The sequence below is a fragment of the Ammodytes marinus genome, assembly GCF_949987685.1.
Source record: "Ammodytes marinus genome assembly, chromosome: 18".
Lineage (NCBI taxonomy): Eukaryota > Metazoa > Chordata > Actinopteri > Uranoscopiformes > Ammodytidae > Ammodytes > Ammodytes marinus.
Window position 1 is genome coordinate 20,722,285 of NC_137222.1, and position 20,359 is coordinate 20,742,643.

At 40.1% G+C, this 20,359-nt stretch overlaps 2 protein-coding genes across 2 annotated transcripts; both read left to right on the forward strand.

The window, feature by feature from the left end:
* The first annotated feature begins 403 nt into the window (after positions 1–403).
* LOC307265108 (annexin A1-like) lies at positions 404–7,263 on the forward strand. The gene is made up of 12 exons (XM_080046687.1): positions 404–481; positions 594–706; positions 1,136–1,241; positions 1,686–1,780; positions 3,505–3,618; positions 3,746–3,836; positions 4,128–4,264; positions 4,442–4,535; positions 5,518–5,613; positions 5,954–6,012; positions 6,470–6,592; positions 6,703–7,263. The coding sequence occupies exons 2-12, from the start codon at positions 638–640 to the stop codon at positions 6,757–6,759; spliced, it is 1,041 nt and encodes a 346-aa protein (XP_079902813.1). The 5' UTR covers positions 404–481; positions 594–637; the 3' UTR covers positions 6,760–7,263.
* A 1,164-nt stretch (positions 7,264–8,427) lies between these two features.
* slc30a5 (solute carrier family 30 member 5) lies at positions 8,428–19,734 on the forward strand. The gene is made up of 16 exons (XM_080046788.1): positions 8,428–8,935; positions 9,429–9,551; positions 9,697–9,763; positions 10,454–10,539; positions 10,738–10,825; positions 11,158–11,245; positions 11,361–11,437; positions 11,557–11,727; positions 12,327–12,615; positions 13,523–13,731; positions 14,933–15,090; positions 15,200–15,329; positions 16,404–16,701; positions 18,292–18,518; positions 19,225–19,353; positions 19,448–19,734. The coding sequence occupies exons 1-16, from the start codon at positions 8,865–8,867 to the stop codon at positions 19,616–19,618; spliced, it is 2,382 nt and encodes a 793-aa protein (XP_079902914.1). The 5' UTR covers positions 8,428–8,864; the 3' UTR covers positions 19,619–19,734.
* Positions 19,735–20,359: the final 625 nt, after the last annotated feature.

A 20,359-nucleotide genomic window follows, 5' to 3' on the forward strand; every position in this document is an offset into this window, starting at 1 on the left:
TCATTATTTTCGTTTTATTTCAACATCATTTTATTTATTTTCTTATCTGTTAATTGGTTTTTCAATTAGCAAACAGGACAGATTGAATATAGATTACATACAAATGTGGCAAAAATGATTTGTGCCACCACAACAATAATATGTTGTCTCAGGTGTGTGTGTGTGTGTGCATGGGAGCGAGCGAGTGTGTGCGTGCATGCGTGCGTGAGAACTGGTTTTAGTAAAGGGTTAGGCTCTCGCTGTATTTACAATACAAGTCTGTACAGAGGAGTCACCCAGCCAGTCACAAGTGCCCAAACCCGACTGTCACCATACAGGAATGTCATCCCTGAGAGATGGCATGCTATTGGCTGATGCCCTGCCTGAAAATCACCTGCACACACATGGGTGGAGCCACCGCACAGAAAGTTACATACAGTGACTGAAGACTGTTTCACTGTGTCTACCATCTACCGTGTGAACACTATCTCAAGTAGCACAGGTAAGGTGTTTTCTTGGATGTTTGAATATGTAGAAGATCACATATTTCAATAATTTTCAACATATTTCAAATAATTATTATACTTTATATCTTTTTTGTCCCCACTCTACAGCATTGTTCTTTGGTTTCTGGTTCAAGCTTCCAAGCCGAGGAAACATGTCTTTCTTCAAGAAATTCTTCAAAAGTGTCATCCATGACAGAGACCCAGGAGATGACACTGTCACAGTGAGTTTGAGATCCTGCTCACTGCAGCCACGTTGACATATAATGTTATCCAGTTTTAGGTTTTGCAATTTAAATCAAAGTTTTCATGAATGAGTAGAATGACCACAAACACAAATCTGGAAATGAATGAGAAGCTGGACATTCTGTTTTTTTATGTGTTTAGGAGTATTTGGATTCCAAATTAAGTCTATTGTTTTTCAGTACATTTACTTTCTAACAGCTGCCTGTAGCTCTTTAAACCCTGGCTGCTCTGCTTGTTGTCACCTTTTCTTGCTTTCCTCCATGTTTCCTGTTACCCCGCCCTGCCCTGTGGTGAAACTGGAATGAATAAAAAAATCAACAAACCTGAAAACCGATCTGTAGCTTTAAATTGCGGGTGTTTTTCAGCAGCTGCAGTTGGTAAAGCCTCTGTATTCCTGTCTGTTCTAGGTGAAGGGTAAGCCCAAACCTAAGTATTATGGAACGGTGGCCCCATATCCAAACTTCAACGCAAGCAGTGATGCATCGGTTCTTCAGGCTGCCATTGACAGCAAAGGTGCGTATGCTCACTTATATTTACTATGTGTTATGTGTACAATTTAAAGGTCACATATTAAGCTCATTTTCTGGTGCAAAATTGTAAAGTGGGTTTCAATGGGAACAGTTTTCATGGTGTAGTGTCCAAAAAAACATTGATATTTCTCACAGTGTCATTGCTGAATTTCCTCTTTTCAGCCTCAGTCTGAAACGCTCCGTTTCAGCACTATTTAATCTGACTGGTTTTTGAACACAGGTTTTCAGAAAGGGGAAGGTGGAGAAAAAGAGAGATGTTTGCATGATGTTTCTTATACTTAGAGAGTCTGTAGACACACCCATAGTAATATTGAAAAACCATGAAAAAGTGATTGTTGCAATGGTGACCTTTAAACTTCATAAATTACTGAGGGTGAATGTGTCCTTCATGAATGACAGAAAAGTAAATACGACTTTTCCCTCACAGACGTGGACGAGGACGTGATTATATCAGTCCTGGTGAAGAGAAACAACGAGCAGAGACAGAAGATCAAAGTAGTCTATGAAGCGTCCTCTGGGGAGGTGAGTCATTCATTTCTCACCAAGACAGTCAAGTCTTAGCAATAATGCTAAATCAGCAACACGCTAAACACAATAAGCCAAATATCCATCTGGTCCTCTCTTCCTGTCCTCACTATGTGAAGTGCTTTGAGATTTTACACATTTGCAACACAGATGAGGTCAAACATTATGATGGCAACAAGTCATTCAGTCCAGATCCATCAAAATTAAAGCTGCTTTTGCTATTCTTATTTTATCATTGTATGAATTGTTGATCTGTTTCATTTTTTAATTATTTTGTTTTACTTAACAACATTATTATGCTTATTTATACTTAAATATATGACTATGAAACAACTCAATTCAATACACTCAAGTGTTTTGCTGCTTCAACCTTGTCTGATATGACCAGTATTGGTTTTGCTTGCTAAGTAGAAAACTTTAAATAGCTTTTGCCGTGTAACTCACATTAATCAGTTTTCTGAGATCATGGGCCTATCCGAAAAGTCCAATCTCCTAACCTATAAGCCTCCTTTCCTATGCCTTAACCCCTAAACGTCATCGGGGTTAAGGAGAGATGAAAGGTGCTTCCTATCGAACATAGGAAAGGACAGCGCTGTTTCAAATGAATTCGACTCCACCTTTCCTAACCGACGTCATTGCGCGACGGCGAGTATTGCTGACGTGAGTCACTAGCGTGAAACTACACTATTCTCCGAAAATTGACTACAACAAGCGCTCGTTTGATCCATGTGTTCTTTTCATATTGATTTTAATCAGGTTGTCGCCAACAGAGTGAGAATCACTCCCTTATATCTCAATTCACATGTGGAATAAAAAGAGGCTACACTTGTGTTAATGTTGAAATTAACTGCCCCCAGTAACTTCATTAAATGTGAAGTTGGTATTTTATTTTCTTATGGTGTAAATTATGTGCTACGAAAATAACTAAATTATGATTGGTCTTTTATGAGTTCTTTATTATCTTAATGGGGGGGGGGGTATTTTTATTTTAGCTGAATTAAATCTTCCTCTCTTCTCTTCTCCTCTCCTCTCTTCTGTTTTGCCTCTCGTTCGTATTCGTGTAGAGTCGGTAAACTCCGGCGGCGGCTTGTTGCTTTAAATCTTGCCGCCGTAAAGGATTATGGGATACCACTATCTCCTTTCCTTTAGCATAGGTTGGTCAGGAGTAACCTATGCTAAAGGAGGGTTAAAGGATGAATCGAGGCTCCTTTCCTATGCCTTTCCTAAGCATTTTGGGAATTCGGATCACCTATCCGCCGAGTACTTCCGGTTCATCTCGATAGGAAAGGAAATTTCCTATGAAAAAAAAAGTTTTCGGATAGGCCCCATGACTCAATATTTGAGCTGCTGTTGCACTACTTTTTTAAGATCTAAGTGACAGAGGAACATTTAACTGGTTAAAATGAACTTTCATGGGGCGCCCTTAGCTCAGTTGGTAGGGCGTCCCCCCCATGGGTCCGGGTTCGATTCCAGCCCGCGGTCGTTCTCTGCATGTCACTCCCCTCTCTGCCCCATTTCAACTCTGCCAAAAAATATCTTAAAAAAAAAAAAACTTTCACAAGAAACTGGTATTAACCCAAAAGTACAAAACAACTAACTAGCCGTACTTGTTTGTTTGCTGCATTTGGTCCCTTTCTACTTGCTCTCAATCAGTAAACTTTCTTACTTTACTTTACTATGTGTGGAATTTGAACATTTATCCAGTGTTGTCCCTGTTGCAGAGGCTGGATAAAGCTCTGAAATCTGCTCTCAGGTCAGATTTAGAGGATGTCTCTCTGGCTCTGCTCATGACACCCGCTCACTTTGACGCTTACCTGCTCAGGTCAGCCACTAAGGTAAATATCAACACTTTATGTATTAAATAACAGAGGATATTATTTCACAATGTCACTCTTAGGAATCTCTCTCTCAATGTATCCAATGTTTCTAATATTTTACCTTACATTTACACTATTCCAACAGGGTTTTGGCACTCATGAAGACGTCCTGGTGGAGGTTCTGGCAACACGATCCAACCAAGAGATCAGAGAGCTGAAGAGGGTCTTCAAAGAAGGTTTGTGTACCGATTCAGTTGATTTACTCTGTTATGTGTTGGGGGTGTGTGTGTGCATGTGCTGAGCTGATTTCCTGAACGTTTTCCACATTTTAAGCTTAGGTATTTACCTGACTTGTTGTCCAGTGCGTGCATGCATCATTAGAAAAAAACACTGAATTCCTACATAGTGCAGCACTGTAATCACCAAGTCATGTGTGCTGTAAGCATTTAAATAACAGCTTTAACCGCAACATTTTGATCTGTTGGTACAATGTGTACTTGTGCTAAAATGTCTCTTTGTCCTCTCAGAGTATGACAAAGATCTGGAGGAAGTCATTAAGGATGAGACCAGTGGAGACTTCACCACGGCCCTCCTGGCCATGTTGAAAGCTGAGAAAGATGAGAGCACTGAAGTCGACATAGATCTGGCCCGAAGGGAAGCAGAGGTAAAATCAGGACAATCCACTTTTTAAAGGATGATATTGGCGTAATAACAACAACAACTTGCTAGTGGGATCAATTGTTGACAATAAGAAACGTATAGAATATCACCACCAGCCTTATCCTTTCATGTAAAAGTCTTGAGAACATTAATATAAACTATGAGTTTGTACTTGTTGCAGACTCTGTTTGAGGCAGGGGAGAACACAAAGGGAGTGGATATCTCCGCCTTCATCGACATCCTGACCAAACGGAGTGGGAAGCAGCTCTCTAAGAGTGAGTGAGTGAATGCTTGAAATGTTTCAAATGTGTGCGAGAGCTTCGGTTGTAGGGTTTGACTCATCAGATAGTCAGACACAGACAAAACCTTCATTTCAAAGTGAACACATCACATGCCCCTGGACAAACAGGTGGAACCACACACCTGCAGCTCACACGTGGGACACGCCCAAAGCTGGCTTGATTTCTCAAAATATTTATATTCAGACCTTATCGGCAAAATCCATGGCTTGTTCATTTTAAGGAAAGTGAAAAACAGACATATGAGGCAATATATTCTTTAGTTTTCATTACATTTGTGTATCAAGATAAGCTTTATATAACCACACATGCTCTTTCAACATGGCAATGCCCCATTCACAACATTTTGTTGTGCCACATACCTTACATGACAAGTTGATAAAAGCAAACATAACCTCTCCCTCTAAGGTAGAGCCTCATGAGCTGTTTTTGTGTACAGCAACAGCCTTCTAACAGCAACGTTGTTTGTCTTTTGTAGTTCAGCTCAATGATAACCTTGTCCCAAATAACCTCCTTTCAAACCCGCTAAAGACAGTTTTTTAAATTCCAGGAATGTGTGTGGTGTATGCAATGATCTCACACATTGTTTTTTTTTTTTTTTACTTTTTTTTTGTGGTATTATGGTTTATACATATGGACAAAACATACAGAATAAGTAAACACATACACAACACCCAACCCCCTCCCCCCTCCCCCTCCCTCACAGAAACAGACAAGGAATACAGAAACAAAGTGAAATAAATAACTAAGACAAAATGATTAAGAAAATAAGCTCTAAATACACAAGAAACAAAACAAAGCTAAAACAAAAACCAAACTGGGGCAAACCTCACACCTTTTGGTTCCCTAAGTGCCGCAGCACTGGGCCCCATATAGCGGGGAATTTAGTGATCTCACACATTGTTGACAAAAGTAGCCCATTTACCCATAAATACCTTTTGTCTTGTTTACCTGCTAGCCTTCCAGCAATACGCCTGCCTCAGTGACGTCACATTACCTAAAGCCCTGGACATGGAGCTGCGGGGAGACATTGAAGACTGCATGATTGACATTGGTAAAGGAGGATTTCATATGTTTTACCTCTGATTTGAATTTATTTTTCATGGATTATTGAATTATCTTGTTAGTATTGGGACAGTCTATATGCAGAACAAATTTAAAAGGCACTGAAAATGTTTTCTCAGTCAGCTTCTTACCAATAGAACAACCTTAAATGTACACATTTAAATTCAAATGTCCTGCTAAACAAGTGCAAGTGAAAAAAAAATCAACATGGAGAGACCCAAACCCAGTACTACTGTATATCTGCACATTCTATTCTCCGGTATGTGGCACAAGGGCACATTGGTTCATCACATTTTCATTCATAATGTTTATGTCTCTTTGACCTTTAGTGAAATGTGCCTGGAGCAAGCCAGCTTTTTTCGCTGAGAAGCTCCATCTGGCTATGAAGGTGGGTACCAACCTTCTCTCTTTCACTGTATGTCAGGGTGCATATCTCTCTGTGTGTGTGTGTGTGTGTGTGTGTGTGTGTGTGTGTGTGTGTGTGTGTGTGTGTGTGTGTGTGTGTGTGTGTGTGTGTGTGTGTGTGTGTGTGTGAAGTTTTATTTTCATTTTTGCATACGCAACCATATCATAATCTTACCACAATCTTTTCCCACAACAACTGTTTTGACATTTATTTATATCTATGTATCCTAACATAAAGACATAAAGTAGTTCAAGTTTGGGATTTTGGAGTAATTGCATTCATTGGTCATGGGCAAACCATACGTAGATATAATGTATAGCGAATCGATGGTACACAAATTTACCCGATATCCTCCCAAACCAAACACGGTGAGTAGTGAACCTACAGAGTGAAGCTTTTTTTAAGGCATTTTTTATTTGTACCTGCTCCGTTCTCTCAGGGCCACGGCACATGTGAGGAGACACTGATCAGGGTGCTGGTCAGCCGCTCTGAGGTCGACCTCCAGAAGATCATTGAGGAGTACAGGGCCATGTATGACAACAGCCTACAGGAGCACATACTGGTATTAAATATATATATATTTATATATATACATATTCCTTAATGGCTGCATTTGTGATAATGAAGTCTCAGAGTCTTTTCACTGACCACATCTTTGTCTGTGTTTCTCAGATGGACACAAAGGGACATTATGAGGCAGTCCTACTTGGACTGTGTGGAGCTCACTGAGATTCTATTGTCATCACCACTCAAGGCCAGCTTGTCCACCGGATGTCACTGAAATCTCACATCTTGCATAGTTCTTATTAGTAATAACGTTACCAATCTGTCCCATAGAGTTGATGTCACCCCACCAAGAATAACAAGAACATCTAATACTGTATATACCCTCGTTCTGACTAAGTCACATGGTAACAGCTTAACATGTCGTCAGTAACATTTATTTTCACTTTGGGGTAAACTATAGTATAGCTTCTAAATATATATAGGAACTAATCTAGAAGAAGACACAAAGACAGGGAAATTAAGAAAAGGAGAAACCTACATAATTTTTTGAACAAGCTTTAAAGTCAATATATGCTTTAAAAATGTATTGTTACATGTTGGTTTGGTCTTGTTTCTTTACTTTGTCTTTATCAAAATCTCTATGTCCATATCCATAAGATCAGTGATGAGTTATTTAAAAATATCCTCCAGTGAAACAATGTGATAAATAAAAGATATACAAAAATATTAAAATGTGCTGTGACTTTGATGTTAGATAACTTTCTGTTGTGTTTCTGTATTTGTTTTCACATGTTTTCTTTTTGTACAACGAATTCCGCTGCATGCTACAACTGTCTTCTCCGGTAATGAGATTTTCTTTATAATGTTTTGAAAATAAATTTAAAAGGGAGGAAGATGAACAGTGAAAAAAAGGTGAAACTAGACAGTTTGGATAGAAAAACTCATACACTCAAAACAGCAGGACATATCCCATGGGTCTCTAACTTTTTCTCTTATTTTTGTTTTAAGATGACGTTTTCAAATTACACTGTCCATTACAGTAGTAGATACAGTAGGCTAGTTTGAAATTTAATTTCCAAAAAGAAATTGGGAAAAATGGACATAGGCTAAATAAATAAATAAAAAACTTCTGGCAGGACCTATGGGTAGGATTAACTTACTCAAAATTATGCGATACTATATCTAAATTTTAATCTGAATTTTAGGCTGAGCAACTAAAAACACTCAAATGCTATATAGTTGAAATCAAAATAAGCTGAAATAGAATGTCGAAATATGTGTAAGTCAACTTTTAGAATATGTTGAAGGCTAAGTGAGATCCCAATCACAATTTATTGATAGTAAAACTATAAGAGAAAAGGTTGACATTTTTACTTGAAACTAAATGATGAGAAAGCGTTCAGGCTAGTCAATAGGATAGGGGGCCTGCCAAGTCACTATTTTTCAGTCAAAATTATAATAATTTATTTTCAATGTCTGACATTTCTTTCCTAGCGAGAATGGGCTCCCATAAAATTAAATTAGATAGGCTGTAATGGTTTTTCATGATTGAAAACAACCGATAGTGAATGCATTGATTGAGCAACGAAAGGGAATTGCTACTGGACCGGTTTGCTGGAGTCATATTAATAATGAAATGAAAAAAGAATAAAACAAATACTTAGCCTATACAGAATCTGTATTCATGTAGGCTATATGAGCTATCAATATATCAAAAGCTATCAAAGCTATAAATATGATCTTTCTGTAATACAGATAGCTCATATTTATATTTATTTATTTACACCCTAATTTTCTTCATCATTTACGTGGTCTTCATCATCGTCATCACTGCGTACGCATTGCGCATGAGCATTGCTGGCGAATACACGCACGTGACGTGGACTGTTTACCGTGTCCGGAAGTGCTATGGCTTTTCTCTTTGACCAGCTTGGTTTGTTTTTTCATTACAATACGGAGCCTGTTTGTTATCGTGGTCAGCTCAACCTTTAAAAACTTAAATACGGGATAACAGAGAGTGTACTGTGTTCGGCGTACATCGTAAACATTGTCGCAGCAAGACACTTTGGGTAAAATCTAACTTTACTGGCTGGCTAGCCAGCTAGCTAACGTGCTAATAAGGCTGGCAGCTGACTGTCTGCTTTCTACCGGTGTTAATTTTATTCGGCAAATTTGGTCACGTATAAACGAAAGAATGAGTACAAGCCAGAAGAAGCCTGGTCAAATACTCCACTGTTAAATGGGCTGCTGTTTAATTTCACTATTAAGGTGACAGTGATGGTTAGGAGAGAGGGGTCATTGAACTGGTCGAGTGTGTGTGCGTTAACATGGAAGAGAAATACAGTAGCAACGTACTGTCAGGGGGACAGCTGGGCATGGTGGAGGTGCCCAACTCTAGGTATGTGTCTGATCTTTATCTTATAATAATCTCATTCAACTGCTGTATGGAATTGCTTGCGTCATCTTGCTGTCAAGTCAGCCAAGACCGATACCTGTAGCTGTTGTCCATATGTTACATGTATGTCCACAACACGCACTTAATTAGAGCTGCGTCAGTATTATATACACAATAGTCTATCACAATTACCCAGTGTCTTGAAGTTGTTTCCAAACGGCATTATTCAATTTATAGCCTAATTATAATATAAAGAGAGTTAAGGGACAATCCTCACATTTGGGAAGCTGGAACAAGTGAATGTTTTCAATTTTTGCTAAAAGAAAAAATTACTACAATGATCAACTGATTATCAAAATAGCCAACAATTGATTTTCTACTCAATTCAATGACTGATTGTTTCACACATTAAGTGCAATAGAGCCAAATAGGAAAGTAGAGGTATCGCCCCATCTCCAGGTCTTACCAGTATTTTTCTTTTTCCTTTCCCTCTCAGGTTGACCAGATACATCGTTTTACTGGTCGTCACGAAGGTCCTCAAGGCTCTTGGGATCTTTGAATCTTACGACATCCTAAAAGTGGTTCACATAGTTCAGTTTATCTTTATACTAAAATTTGGGTAAGTACCCCCTTTGTTTTTTGCTTTTCATTTAGTCTATGTTATTGAACCTGCGCTGGTTGTTATGTTTTGTTATTATGACTGTGTGTCTTTGGATGCGCATATGGTGACAACAATGTTAATAGTGTTCCTTGTCTATTCTCAGGAGTGCTGTTATCTTGCTTTTCTTTCAAAAGCCTTTCTCCTCTGGTAAAGCCATCTCAAGAAGACAGGTGGGTTGGATTTCTTTCCTCTTCAGCTTGTATGAGATCCAGCTCTTTTATCACAGAGAGAATAAAAATTTCCCAACTTTTTATCTGCGTCTGATAACTTCATCTGCCATTTCTCCTTCATTTGACATAGGCCTTTATATGTGGGGACACATACTCAAACCTTTTGTTAAATAATGGAATAGTTCAAAATGTATTATCTTTGACTATACCATTCCTTTAACTGTGCGTGCAGTTTTGAAGAAGAAATGGGCAAGTCGCTCATCGCTTATTATTAACTTATATCACAAATACTGGTAGTCAATGTGTTGATTAAACACAAGTCCCAACGAGCACACAGGACTGTTTAATGATGTTATAAAGTATATCCTCTGGCTGTCGGCGGAGGCGGGCTGATCTTTCCCATTGACTAACAGTATTTGTGCTAAGCTAATTAGCGATGAGTGACTTTTAACCCATCTCTTCTTCAAAAATGCACTCGCAGTTAAAGGGGATGTTACTGACGCCTTGTGTTGAACCCGAGAGTGAGGCAACAAGCTAAAAATAAAAAAAAAGTTGAACTATTCCTTTTTAAAGCTTCAAACCCACCTGTGAATGCTGAGTAAATCATTTCCTCTGCCCCTGTGAAGCTACGGTGTCAACCTGCCATCATGTTTAACCTGTTTTTTCTCTTTCATTCTCTTTCCTTTGTAGTGGATAAAGTTACTAAAGCATGCTGTTTTCAGCTGTGTCATATCCCTCCTGGGCTTCTTCGGCCTCACCCTCTGTGGACCGCTAAGGTAAAATGTCATCATAAACACTGTTTGAAGTGTGTAGTTCTTATATCAGTAAGTTCAATACTTTGAGAAATCAATACTTTGTATATGTGTGTGTGTCTAAGCATATGCATTAGATTTTAACTGTGGTTTTAGGTCTTTGTGGATGCATACCTAGTTGCGTTTAGGCCTTGATTGAATTCTAGCTTGTATCTTTTGTAGGACATTGTTGCTTTTTGAGCACAGTGATGTGGTGGTCATTGCTCTACTCGGCGTCCTGTTCACGAGTACAGGAGGGGGGCCGTCTAAGGTAGGACGCTGCCCATATATTCTACAATCACAACTGTATTGTAGTATCAGCTCTGTCACGGTTTCATTTGAAGGAACACTTCAGCCCTTAACACCATAAAACAGATTTTTGTTCCCTGTTATTGATTATTATGACATGACTATTCACAATAAACTACACTCTCTTTGTTGTGAAAAATATGAACAGAGACATTTTAAAGGTGACTTTGGTTTTTCTGCTGCGTTCTGTGCCCCGAAAGTTAAATAGCTGTGTACACTACAAGATAATATATACTACTGTGCTAGAAGTATGTTAATAAGCATTTCTGTTGGTTTCTTTGTGACTTTTCACAGACTAGAGGCACTGCTTTGTTCATCATCGCCGTGATCTGCCTCCTGCTCTTTGACAACGACGATCTCATGGCCAAGATGGCGGAGCACCGTATCCTTTACTGCTTATGATTGGATCGCAGTTACACCTATCTTCACTGACGTGTTTGTTCCTGATCACATGCCTCCCTTTGTGTTGTGTTTTCCTTGACCTGTCCCCTTACCAGCTGAGGGCCATCATGACAGCGCGCTCACTCATTTCCTCTACACTGCCATCTCATTTTTAGGTGTTGCAGATCACAAGGTAAGCAAAGCCCACACAGTGAATGTTCTGTTTAGAGTTGCCCACAGCCATGTAGCTACTGGTTCTCCCCTCTAAATGAATTCTCTCTCTCTCTGTGCCTTCCCATTGTTCCACATCAGGGTGGTGTTGTGCTGCTGGTGGCCTCCCTGCTGTTGAAGGTGGGCTTCCACACGGCCTCCAGGAAGCTGTCAGTGGAGATCGGTGGTGCCAAACGCCTGTACGCCCTGGACAACCTGGTGTCCTCTGTGGTGCTGCTGCCCTGGGTCATAGTGCTCTCAGCCACCACAGAAGTAAGTTCACAGACCATGTGACAAATTTTGATGTCTGTTTTAATTATTTCGAGAATTATAGCTAGTTTTGATACCAAATAAAAAACAAACGTTATAGAGTATAGGCTGTAGGGCTGTCCCCGACTCAGAAATTTCCCAGTTGAATCAGATCTGCCTGCTGACTTTTCCCAATACTGTTTGTCAATCAGAAAAGTGCATTGACAAATTGTCAAGACAGAAGTGTAGACCTTTTTTTTTGGGGCATTTTTATGCTTTATTTGACAGTGCAGAGAGACAGAGGTGAAATGGGGCAGAGAGGGGAGTGACATGCAGAGAACGACCGCGGGTGGGAATCGAACCCGGGTCTGCTGCTGGGCCCGGCCCTGGATGGGGACGCCTTACCAACTGAGCTAAAGGCGCCCCCTGAAGTGTAGACCTTTCTGTCCACACAAAAACGTGTGGGGTGTTACGGTTTATACTGTAGGTCTACCTCATGTATTAGTTGCTGCTGAGTAAAATACTACAAATGTGATCAAAAAAGATAATCTATGCCACTCAGATGGGTCACTCTTCCTCCCCTTACTGACTGTCTATTTTAACTGTCTGTTCCTTAACACCAGAGCAAGGTGGATTCGTGGTCGTCTCTCATCCTGCCTTTCGGGATGATCATCTTCTCTGTAATGATCTTGGAGTTCTACGTTGAGGCGGTGTGCAGCGCTAAGATGGAGGCTCCTCGGTGTGCGCGCTACGGCACCGTGGCCCTGCTCATCAGTGCCGTGCTGCTGGCTAACTTCTGGACTCACCCTCTGACAGACCAGCTACGCTCCATGAGCAAACCTCCACAGCAGCTCAGCACGGAGCATGTGCTCTCTGGAGGAGTCATCGTCAGTGCAGTCTTCTTCATCATGGGTGAGTAACCGCGTATGGAGTTAGGCAGGATGAGTTCAGTAATATTGACCTGGAGTTGGAATATTCATAATTTAATGATGTACAAAAAGCCAAGAATACAGAACAGTATTGGGGCTATAGGAGAGAAAAAATTAAATTAGATAAGGACGTTTTCTTTTTCATTCTGCACTTTAAAAAAAAGTTGAAATGTTGAGAATGAAGTTGAAATACAATACGAGACGATGGAGACGAAATACGAATTTCAAGATAAACTGGACAGTTCAAGACTGCGGTAAAGCTGGAAAGATGTTGTTGACAGATCCGAACTGCCGGTATCATTCACTCATAAGCAAAACGTTATAAAACACAAACGATGCATCTTTGCTATATTCATAAGGAAGAAAATGGCATCCAACCTAATTGTTGCCGAAACGAGACATCTTCTAAGCTAGACTGATAATAACATGTGCAGTGGGCTGTGAGACCAGAGCACAGGATCGTCTAAAAGTGCAACACCAAAGCGAAAAATATTCAACAAATTCACTCTTATACAGTGCAGTGCAGTTATAAGTGGAGCTTAGAGTATGTCAGGTTTCAGTAAAAATTTGGTTGCAGCAAAGATGGATCATTTTAGTTTTAATAACGTTTTGCTTATTGATACCAGAAGTTCAAATCTGTCTTTGCAGCTTTACCACAGTCTTGAACTGTCGAGTTTATTCTTTTTATTTGGCTTCCCAAAATTGTATTTCCACTTTATCCTCGACATTTGGTCTTTATTCTTCAAGTGAATAAAAAACTTACTTCTCCCGTGGCCCTAATACATACTCTTCCGCACAAGACTCATCGGATATAAAAAGTTGATTCCTGTGTCACACTGGTGTATGTCCTGGAGTATGCACACTCATCAACCACTCACCTCTCTCTGCAGCCTCCAGCATTCTGTCGTCTCCGTCAAAGAAGAGCCAGCGGGGCACGTTGGTGGGCTACTCCCCTGAAGGCACCCCTCTCTATAACTTCATGGGTCACGCTCTGCAGCACACCTCCCAGTCCCTCCCTCGCTTCATCCAGGAGTCTCTCAAACAGATCCTGGAGGAATACGACTCCAGACAGATCTTCTACTTCCTCTGTCTCAACCTGGTACGTACAGCCACACAGCTGACCCAACAGGAGAAAGATCAAGGAAGTAATTGACAAGGAAATGTATTTAACGGAGTAAAACATAAAAAAAATTAAAATTGGCAGCACTGCAAATAATAATGTATTTCCAATTTCAAAATACAAATACAACAATAACAGAAAGCACAAGAAATATTATGACACAGGTACAGGAAGCCTACAGGACAAATGACATTAACAGCCAAATCATGACATCAATTGTACACAAAGAAGCTGCAGTTCAGAGTTTATAACTTGTTAACTGTTCAATGGAGACTGATAATCCAAGTAAGATGCCACTGCTCTCCCTCATCATCTCAGTGATGTTGGAAATTGATATTTATAATACTAGTAATAACCTTTTACTGCAAGGATCGTAGCTACTTCTAAACATTTATCTACGTTTTTGTTTCCAGGAATTTAGGGGGTTTAACGACCTGAAGAGGACTTAACATTCTTCAAATACCCAAGTTGCAGAAAAACTTATACCTCTGACATTTTAACCTAAGATAATCTAATTTAAAGGAGCAGTGCGTAAAGGGAATTGGCCTTTTTGTAACACACTAAAATGGACTATAACATTAAAATGTTTTAATTATAGTATAATCGTTTGAAATTAAAAGTTGTTAACTTTATTAGCCGGGCGAGTGCCATGTTGCACCGCCATGTTCCTACAGTAGCACAGAACGGACAAACTTAGCAGCCTTACACGTTTTATATATAGTGGATGTCCGTCAGAAATGCTCCTGTAGCAAGATGAATAAGTAGTGCTATAGAATAAATCACTAAATACATATTCACCTCATCACTTGATATCGTGGAAAGACTTTGAGGCAGTGGTGGATGATGTCATCTTCAGTGAACAGCTTTTTGTCCTTATAGGCCACCGTAGCTTCTGTAAATTCAACGATCTGGAGGGAGCGTTGCAATCTATAACTTCTACTGATAGATGATTCAACATGCTCATATATTACACACTGACACTGTACCTTTTTTTTAATGGTTTCTGACATCTAATATGATAAAAAAAAAAAAAAATGTTGGATGTAATTTGAATTTCAGTTTTGTATTCTGTGTGATTTTTTGCGTACTACTATTTCAGTCGGTGTTCTGAAGTCTGGAACACCGACTGAAACACCGACACTTAGTGAATGTAAGCCTTTGTTTCTCATGCACGTTGCAGGCGTTCACCTTTGTGGAGCTGTTTTACGGCGTTTGGACCAACAGCCTGGGACTGATCTCTGACGGCTTCCACATGCTGTTTGACTGCTCGGCTTTAGTGCTGGGACTGTTCGCTGCCCTCATGACCCGCTGGAAGGCCACCAGGATCTTCTCCTACGGGTAACGCCCATTAAGAGCATGTCAAATAGACTGTGTAAGAGATATTAGAATAATAAGACAGCGTTGAAAATTACCTTGGCTGTTGAATATGGACCGTTGTTGTTTTCAGGTACGGCCGCGTTGAAATACTTTCTGGATTCATCAATGGCCTATTCCTCATGGTCATCGCTTTCTTTGTCTTTGTGGAGTCGGTCTCCCGTGTGTTCGATCCTCCCAATATCAACACAGACATGCTGACTGTGAGTAAACTGCATCTACCACTTAATGAAAAGTATGTTTGTGTAGTTCAGTAACAATCATTTGCTTTGTCCTGGTGTATGTTTTTGTGATTTTATTCTGCTAATACAGAGTCCTATTCAAATATTTATATTGAGAAATAAAATGGTCTGCATCATTCCTTAGTCCTTACAGTAAAACAATAAAGTAAAACAAATCCAATTTGTACTCCACCAATTCTAAACATGAAGATCTGTTGATTCGTGGTGTTTAGTATCAGCCTGTCCAAACAGTTGCATAATGTTTTATATGTCTTAGAAAGACATTAGTATTATCAACAGGCTCATCTTGACTTGGGCTAGGAGACTGTTAATGTTAAATGAAATCCTGTGTTACAAACTGAGTGCGTGTCATATGACATGGGTATTCATCAGAAAGCAAGGACCTAATGAAATATCATCATAAGAACTGTATGATCTAACCCAACGGAAGAACTAAAAGTCCAGATGAATCAGCCTCTGCTACATAAATTCAAACCATTTATAATCTATCTCTCACAAATCCACCAGTTAAGTGGATATGCTATGCTTAATCACTGAATAGAGCCCTACTTTAATTCAAGTGTGTCACACCTAAAGCTGCCCGGCCCACTTGGGTCTTACAAGACATTACTTAATATAACCTACTTAGATAGAAAAATGAATTAAATCTTGTCAAAAGAGACTGGGATTTCCAGCAGACATTTTCAGAAAGATTAACTTTAATATCATGATAAAATACTTCAAATGACTCCCTTTATTGGCTTCAAACAGGAATTTAGAGAATAATAATTAAATAAAAGCAGTTATATGTGCCTTAATCCAGGCAAAACACTGGCAGTGCAGTCACTGTTAGCAGAGCCAAGCGTTTCGAAAAGTACTTCTTTTTTTGTGTGCCATGACACATGTGCCACAACACAAGCTGATAAAATAGCACTGTAGTCATAACTATCTTTGGACCAGATTAATCAGATTAGGATATCCCTAATATTAATACCATTCATCACTGGACATCAGTCAGTCTGAGCTGTGCGTGCTGTCTGTTTGTCTCTGCTGCAGCCGGTGTCAGTGGGAGGCTTACTGGTCAACCTGGTGGGGATCTGCGCTTTCAGTCACGCTCACTCTCACGGCGGCAAAGCCTGCTCTTCATCCAGCGACCAGGGCCACGGTCGAGCAGACCACGGCCACTCCCACCACGGACACTCCCACAGCGAGCACAGCCACGGGGGACACGGACACTCTCATGGGGGGCATGGACATGGAAGTCACGGGCACGGTGGACATGGACACGCACACGGCTCAGGAGGAGGGGGTGGGGGTGGAGGTGGAGGCGGAGGCATGAACGCTAACATGAGAGGTATGTTTCTCCATCCATGCGCAATTTCATTGTATTTTACACTTTATATTACGATCAATAATAATCACAATAAGACAGGAGTCAATAAATAGAGAAAAATAACAACAATCCACATGTAGGGGAGAGTGGCCTAAGTTGTGCATTTTGGAAGTTGTGCCACCCCTTGTTTCTAGAAAACCGTGGAAGAAATTGGAAATGTGACCACATATTTAAGAAGAGCCATCCATTTGACTCATCCTGTAAAGAAGGGAGACACAAGGAATAAGATATAAGCACATTTAAGCTCAAAAAACTGTGTTTTGCCTTTCAAAGTACAATTTCCATGATCAAGGTTTTTTGATTATTGTGTCTGAACAATTATAGACAAGTTTGAAAACATTTGACACATGTTTTAGTGCTTTGGTATGCTACATTTTGAGTCTATACAGTTAGCACGATGTCAGCCCTAAATTGCTGCATCATGCTTATTATCCAAATTTCTGGGATTGGGGTGATTTGTGCCAAAGGGCCTGGGTGAGTTATAAGTAAGTAAAAGCACATTTATGAGAGTTTGCACTGTCCAAAGTGCTGTACATAGTGCATTCAGTAGGTAAACAATGAAGGTAAAATAACAATAACCAAAATAAAAGACGTAAAGCCCATACATCCACATAAACACAGATAGTATTGCAGAGGTAAAATAGTTAATGGGGAGGAAACACCAGGGTGTACATATGGGTTTTGAGCCTTGATTTAAAGGCAGAAATGGAGGGGGAATCACATTTGTCAGGTGGCAGTTGGTTCCACAAGCACGGAGCAACTAGTGCAAAGTACATTTCTGAGAGTTGTGGCATGGCTGTATACGCTGGTCACCAAAAGAAAGTGATTGTCTACAGTAGCTCAGAAGAGAGTGACATCTCAATTCCACTTAACGACACCACTGATGAGAGTTCAGATGGCCAGAAAGATGATGATGGTGACTTTGTCATTGTGAGCTTTGCAGGTAAAACCATTAGATCTGCTAGGCCTTGTTTAAGAAAATTGTCCTTCAATCTTTGTCAACTATTTACTTTAAATACACCTTAAATAAGTGATTGTCTAATGGATTTGTCTTGCATTACAGTTTATGAGATATATATCAATGGCACAATTCACCCCATGGTATTCTCTCCAACCGCACAACTTACACCACACCGGGGGCAAGTTGTGCATCAAGACAACTTTTTTTCCGAAAGCTATATTTCTTCAACAGTTTATTCCAGATCCAAAGTTTTTATTGCCAGGGATGCACAACACCCTGAAATATATGTACATATTTGAGTTGGAGACTTTACTGTCAAGGCCTTACTTTAAAGTCACTTTGAGTGAAAATTTGCACAACTTAGGCCACTCTCCCCTATATAAAAGTGCCTCTCATGAGGGCCACATACATAGAACACCATGACTATCTCCTACGTAAGAAAACACTGACCCAGAGACGGCAGCACATTCTGTGGACATCCTCCAGACAAAATCCTCAACGGAGCAAGCTTTGGATAGAACTCTTTATTAAGAACTTTGTGCATTGGAAGCAATAGTCAGATACAATCATCATGTTTTCCCCCCTGCCAGGTGTTTACCTCCACGTGCTGGCTGACACGTTGGGCAGCGTGGGCGTGATCATCTCCACCATCCTGATCCGTCAGTTCGGCTGGCTGATCGCTGACCCTATCTGCTCTCTCTTCATCGCCGTGCTCATCTTCCTCAGCGTCATCCCTCTGCTGAAAGACGCCTGTGAGGTGCTGCTGCTCCGGATCCCCCCAGAGAATGAGAAGGACGTGATCGTAGCGCTGGAAAAGGTGAGGAGTCACGTCATGTGGACCAAGTTTACATGGGGGTTTTACACACTTACAGGATACAATAGGGACCATGCAGTCATTGAGTAGAACTGTTTTCTACTTTGCTTTATAATTGTGAGGTAAGAGGCAGTGTTTGTGTTACACTAAATAACAGTATTCATGAATAATTTTTATTCTGTGCAGTAGTTCAGTGTATTTATATATATATAAATATTCTCTCAACTACTTTAGACTACTTATCCGGACCCTGATGTACTTTCATGGGTCCGATTTTTCCGGAGAATGATTTACAGCAGGCAGACCAGAACAGTCATGATATTGACATTATTAATCTGACATCGTCGCATATAAGATATAAATACATTACCTCACCACAACGCACCTGCTGTCTCTCTTCAAGGACGTATTCACTCGCTTCCTAAACAACTCGCACGCAGCTGGCGCTAGTGTCGTATAAAACACTGGCCCCGTTATCCAAAGGTGCTGCTAAAATCAACAACACCCAAAAGTTCTTCTTAGTGACTTCAACTTGTATATATGTTGTGCATTTCCTATTTACTTGAAACAAATGAGAATCTTTGAAAATGGAGTCATTAAAATGTCTTTTCACTCGTTCAAGAAAGCTTTCGAGCATAATGCGCCTCAACAATATATTTAAGAAGCGGTTTTCCTGATGTGATTTTTTTTTTACTGGGTTTTCTTTCAGATCGAGAAGATTGAAGGAGTGTTGTCGTACAGAGACCCTCGTTTCTGGAGGCACTCGGCCAGCGTGGTCGCAGGGACCATCCACCTCCAGATCATGGCTGGTGTGGTGGAGCAGAGGATCATACAACAGGTACACTTCCTTATTACTCCAGTGTTGATCTGATCTGTGATCAGTGTTATCGGTGGTTGTGATTGGTGACCGCGTGGTTCTTTCTGATTGGTAGGTGACGGCCATTTTGAAAGACGCCGGGGTGAACAATCTGTCGGTGCAGGTGGAGAAGGAGGCGTACTTCCAGCACATGTCTGGACTCAGCACAGGGTTTCATGAGGTTCTGGCCATGACGCAGCAGATGGAGTCCATCAAATACCTGAAAGATGGGACGTGTATCATGTAACGGACATCTGTGGGACCAAATTTAACCTCTCTAACCCCCCTCAGTCCCTTTTTTTCATTGAAATGTACAGTATATGTATGTATGTGGTTCAATTAAATCTGAATATATTGGTTTTATCTTTGTGTCAACTGCATTTTGTTTCACGGTGTAAAGGTTTCCCCAAAATGAGCAAGGTACGTAAATAACAAAAAGATGTTTTGAGTTTAGGTATAAATTGTGTCTCAAATTCACAGGTTATCCAGCAGTGACCACTTTATGCCAAAGCAATTTATTTTACAACAGTAAAATGCCCAGTAAAGCCTGTATCGCAATTCTGAAAAAACAAAAGCAAGCATTAGCAAACCAGAGGTCAAGGTTTGGTTCACAGAGTAATCTTTAATAAGTAATAAGTAATGTTGTAATAACTTCCCATCATGTGAGCCTAAAGATTGATGGATACAAGTAACTGCAGCTAATTGGTGAGTTTTGACCAAATGGAGCATTTTTTTCTTCAAATCAGTTTTATTTGTATAGCCCAATATCACAAATAGACATTTGCCTCAGTGGGCTTTACATTCCATACAGTACGACACCCAGCCCTTAGACCCTTCTTAATTATTATCTATGTTCTGCGTCATTGCTATTTTGATAAATGCTAATTCAAGTACATTTTATTTATATACCCTAATATCGCAAATTACAATTTCCCTCAGGGAGGTATATAAGCCATATTTCATCTAGCTGACAGGTGACAAGAAAAAC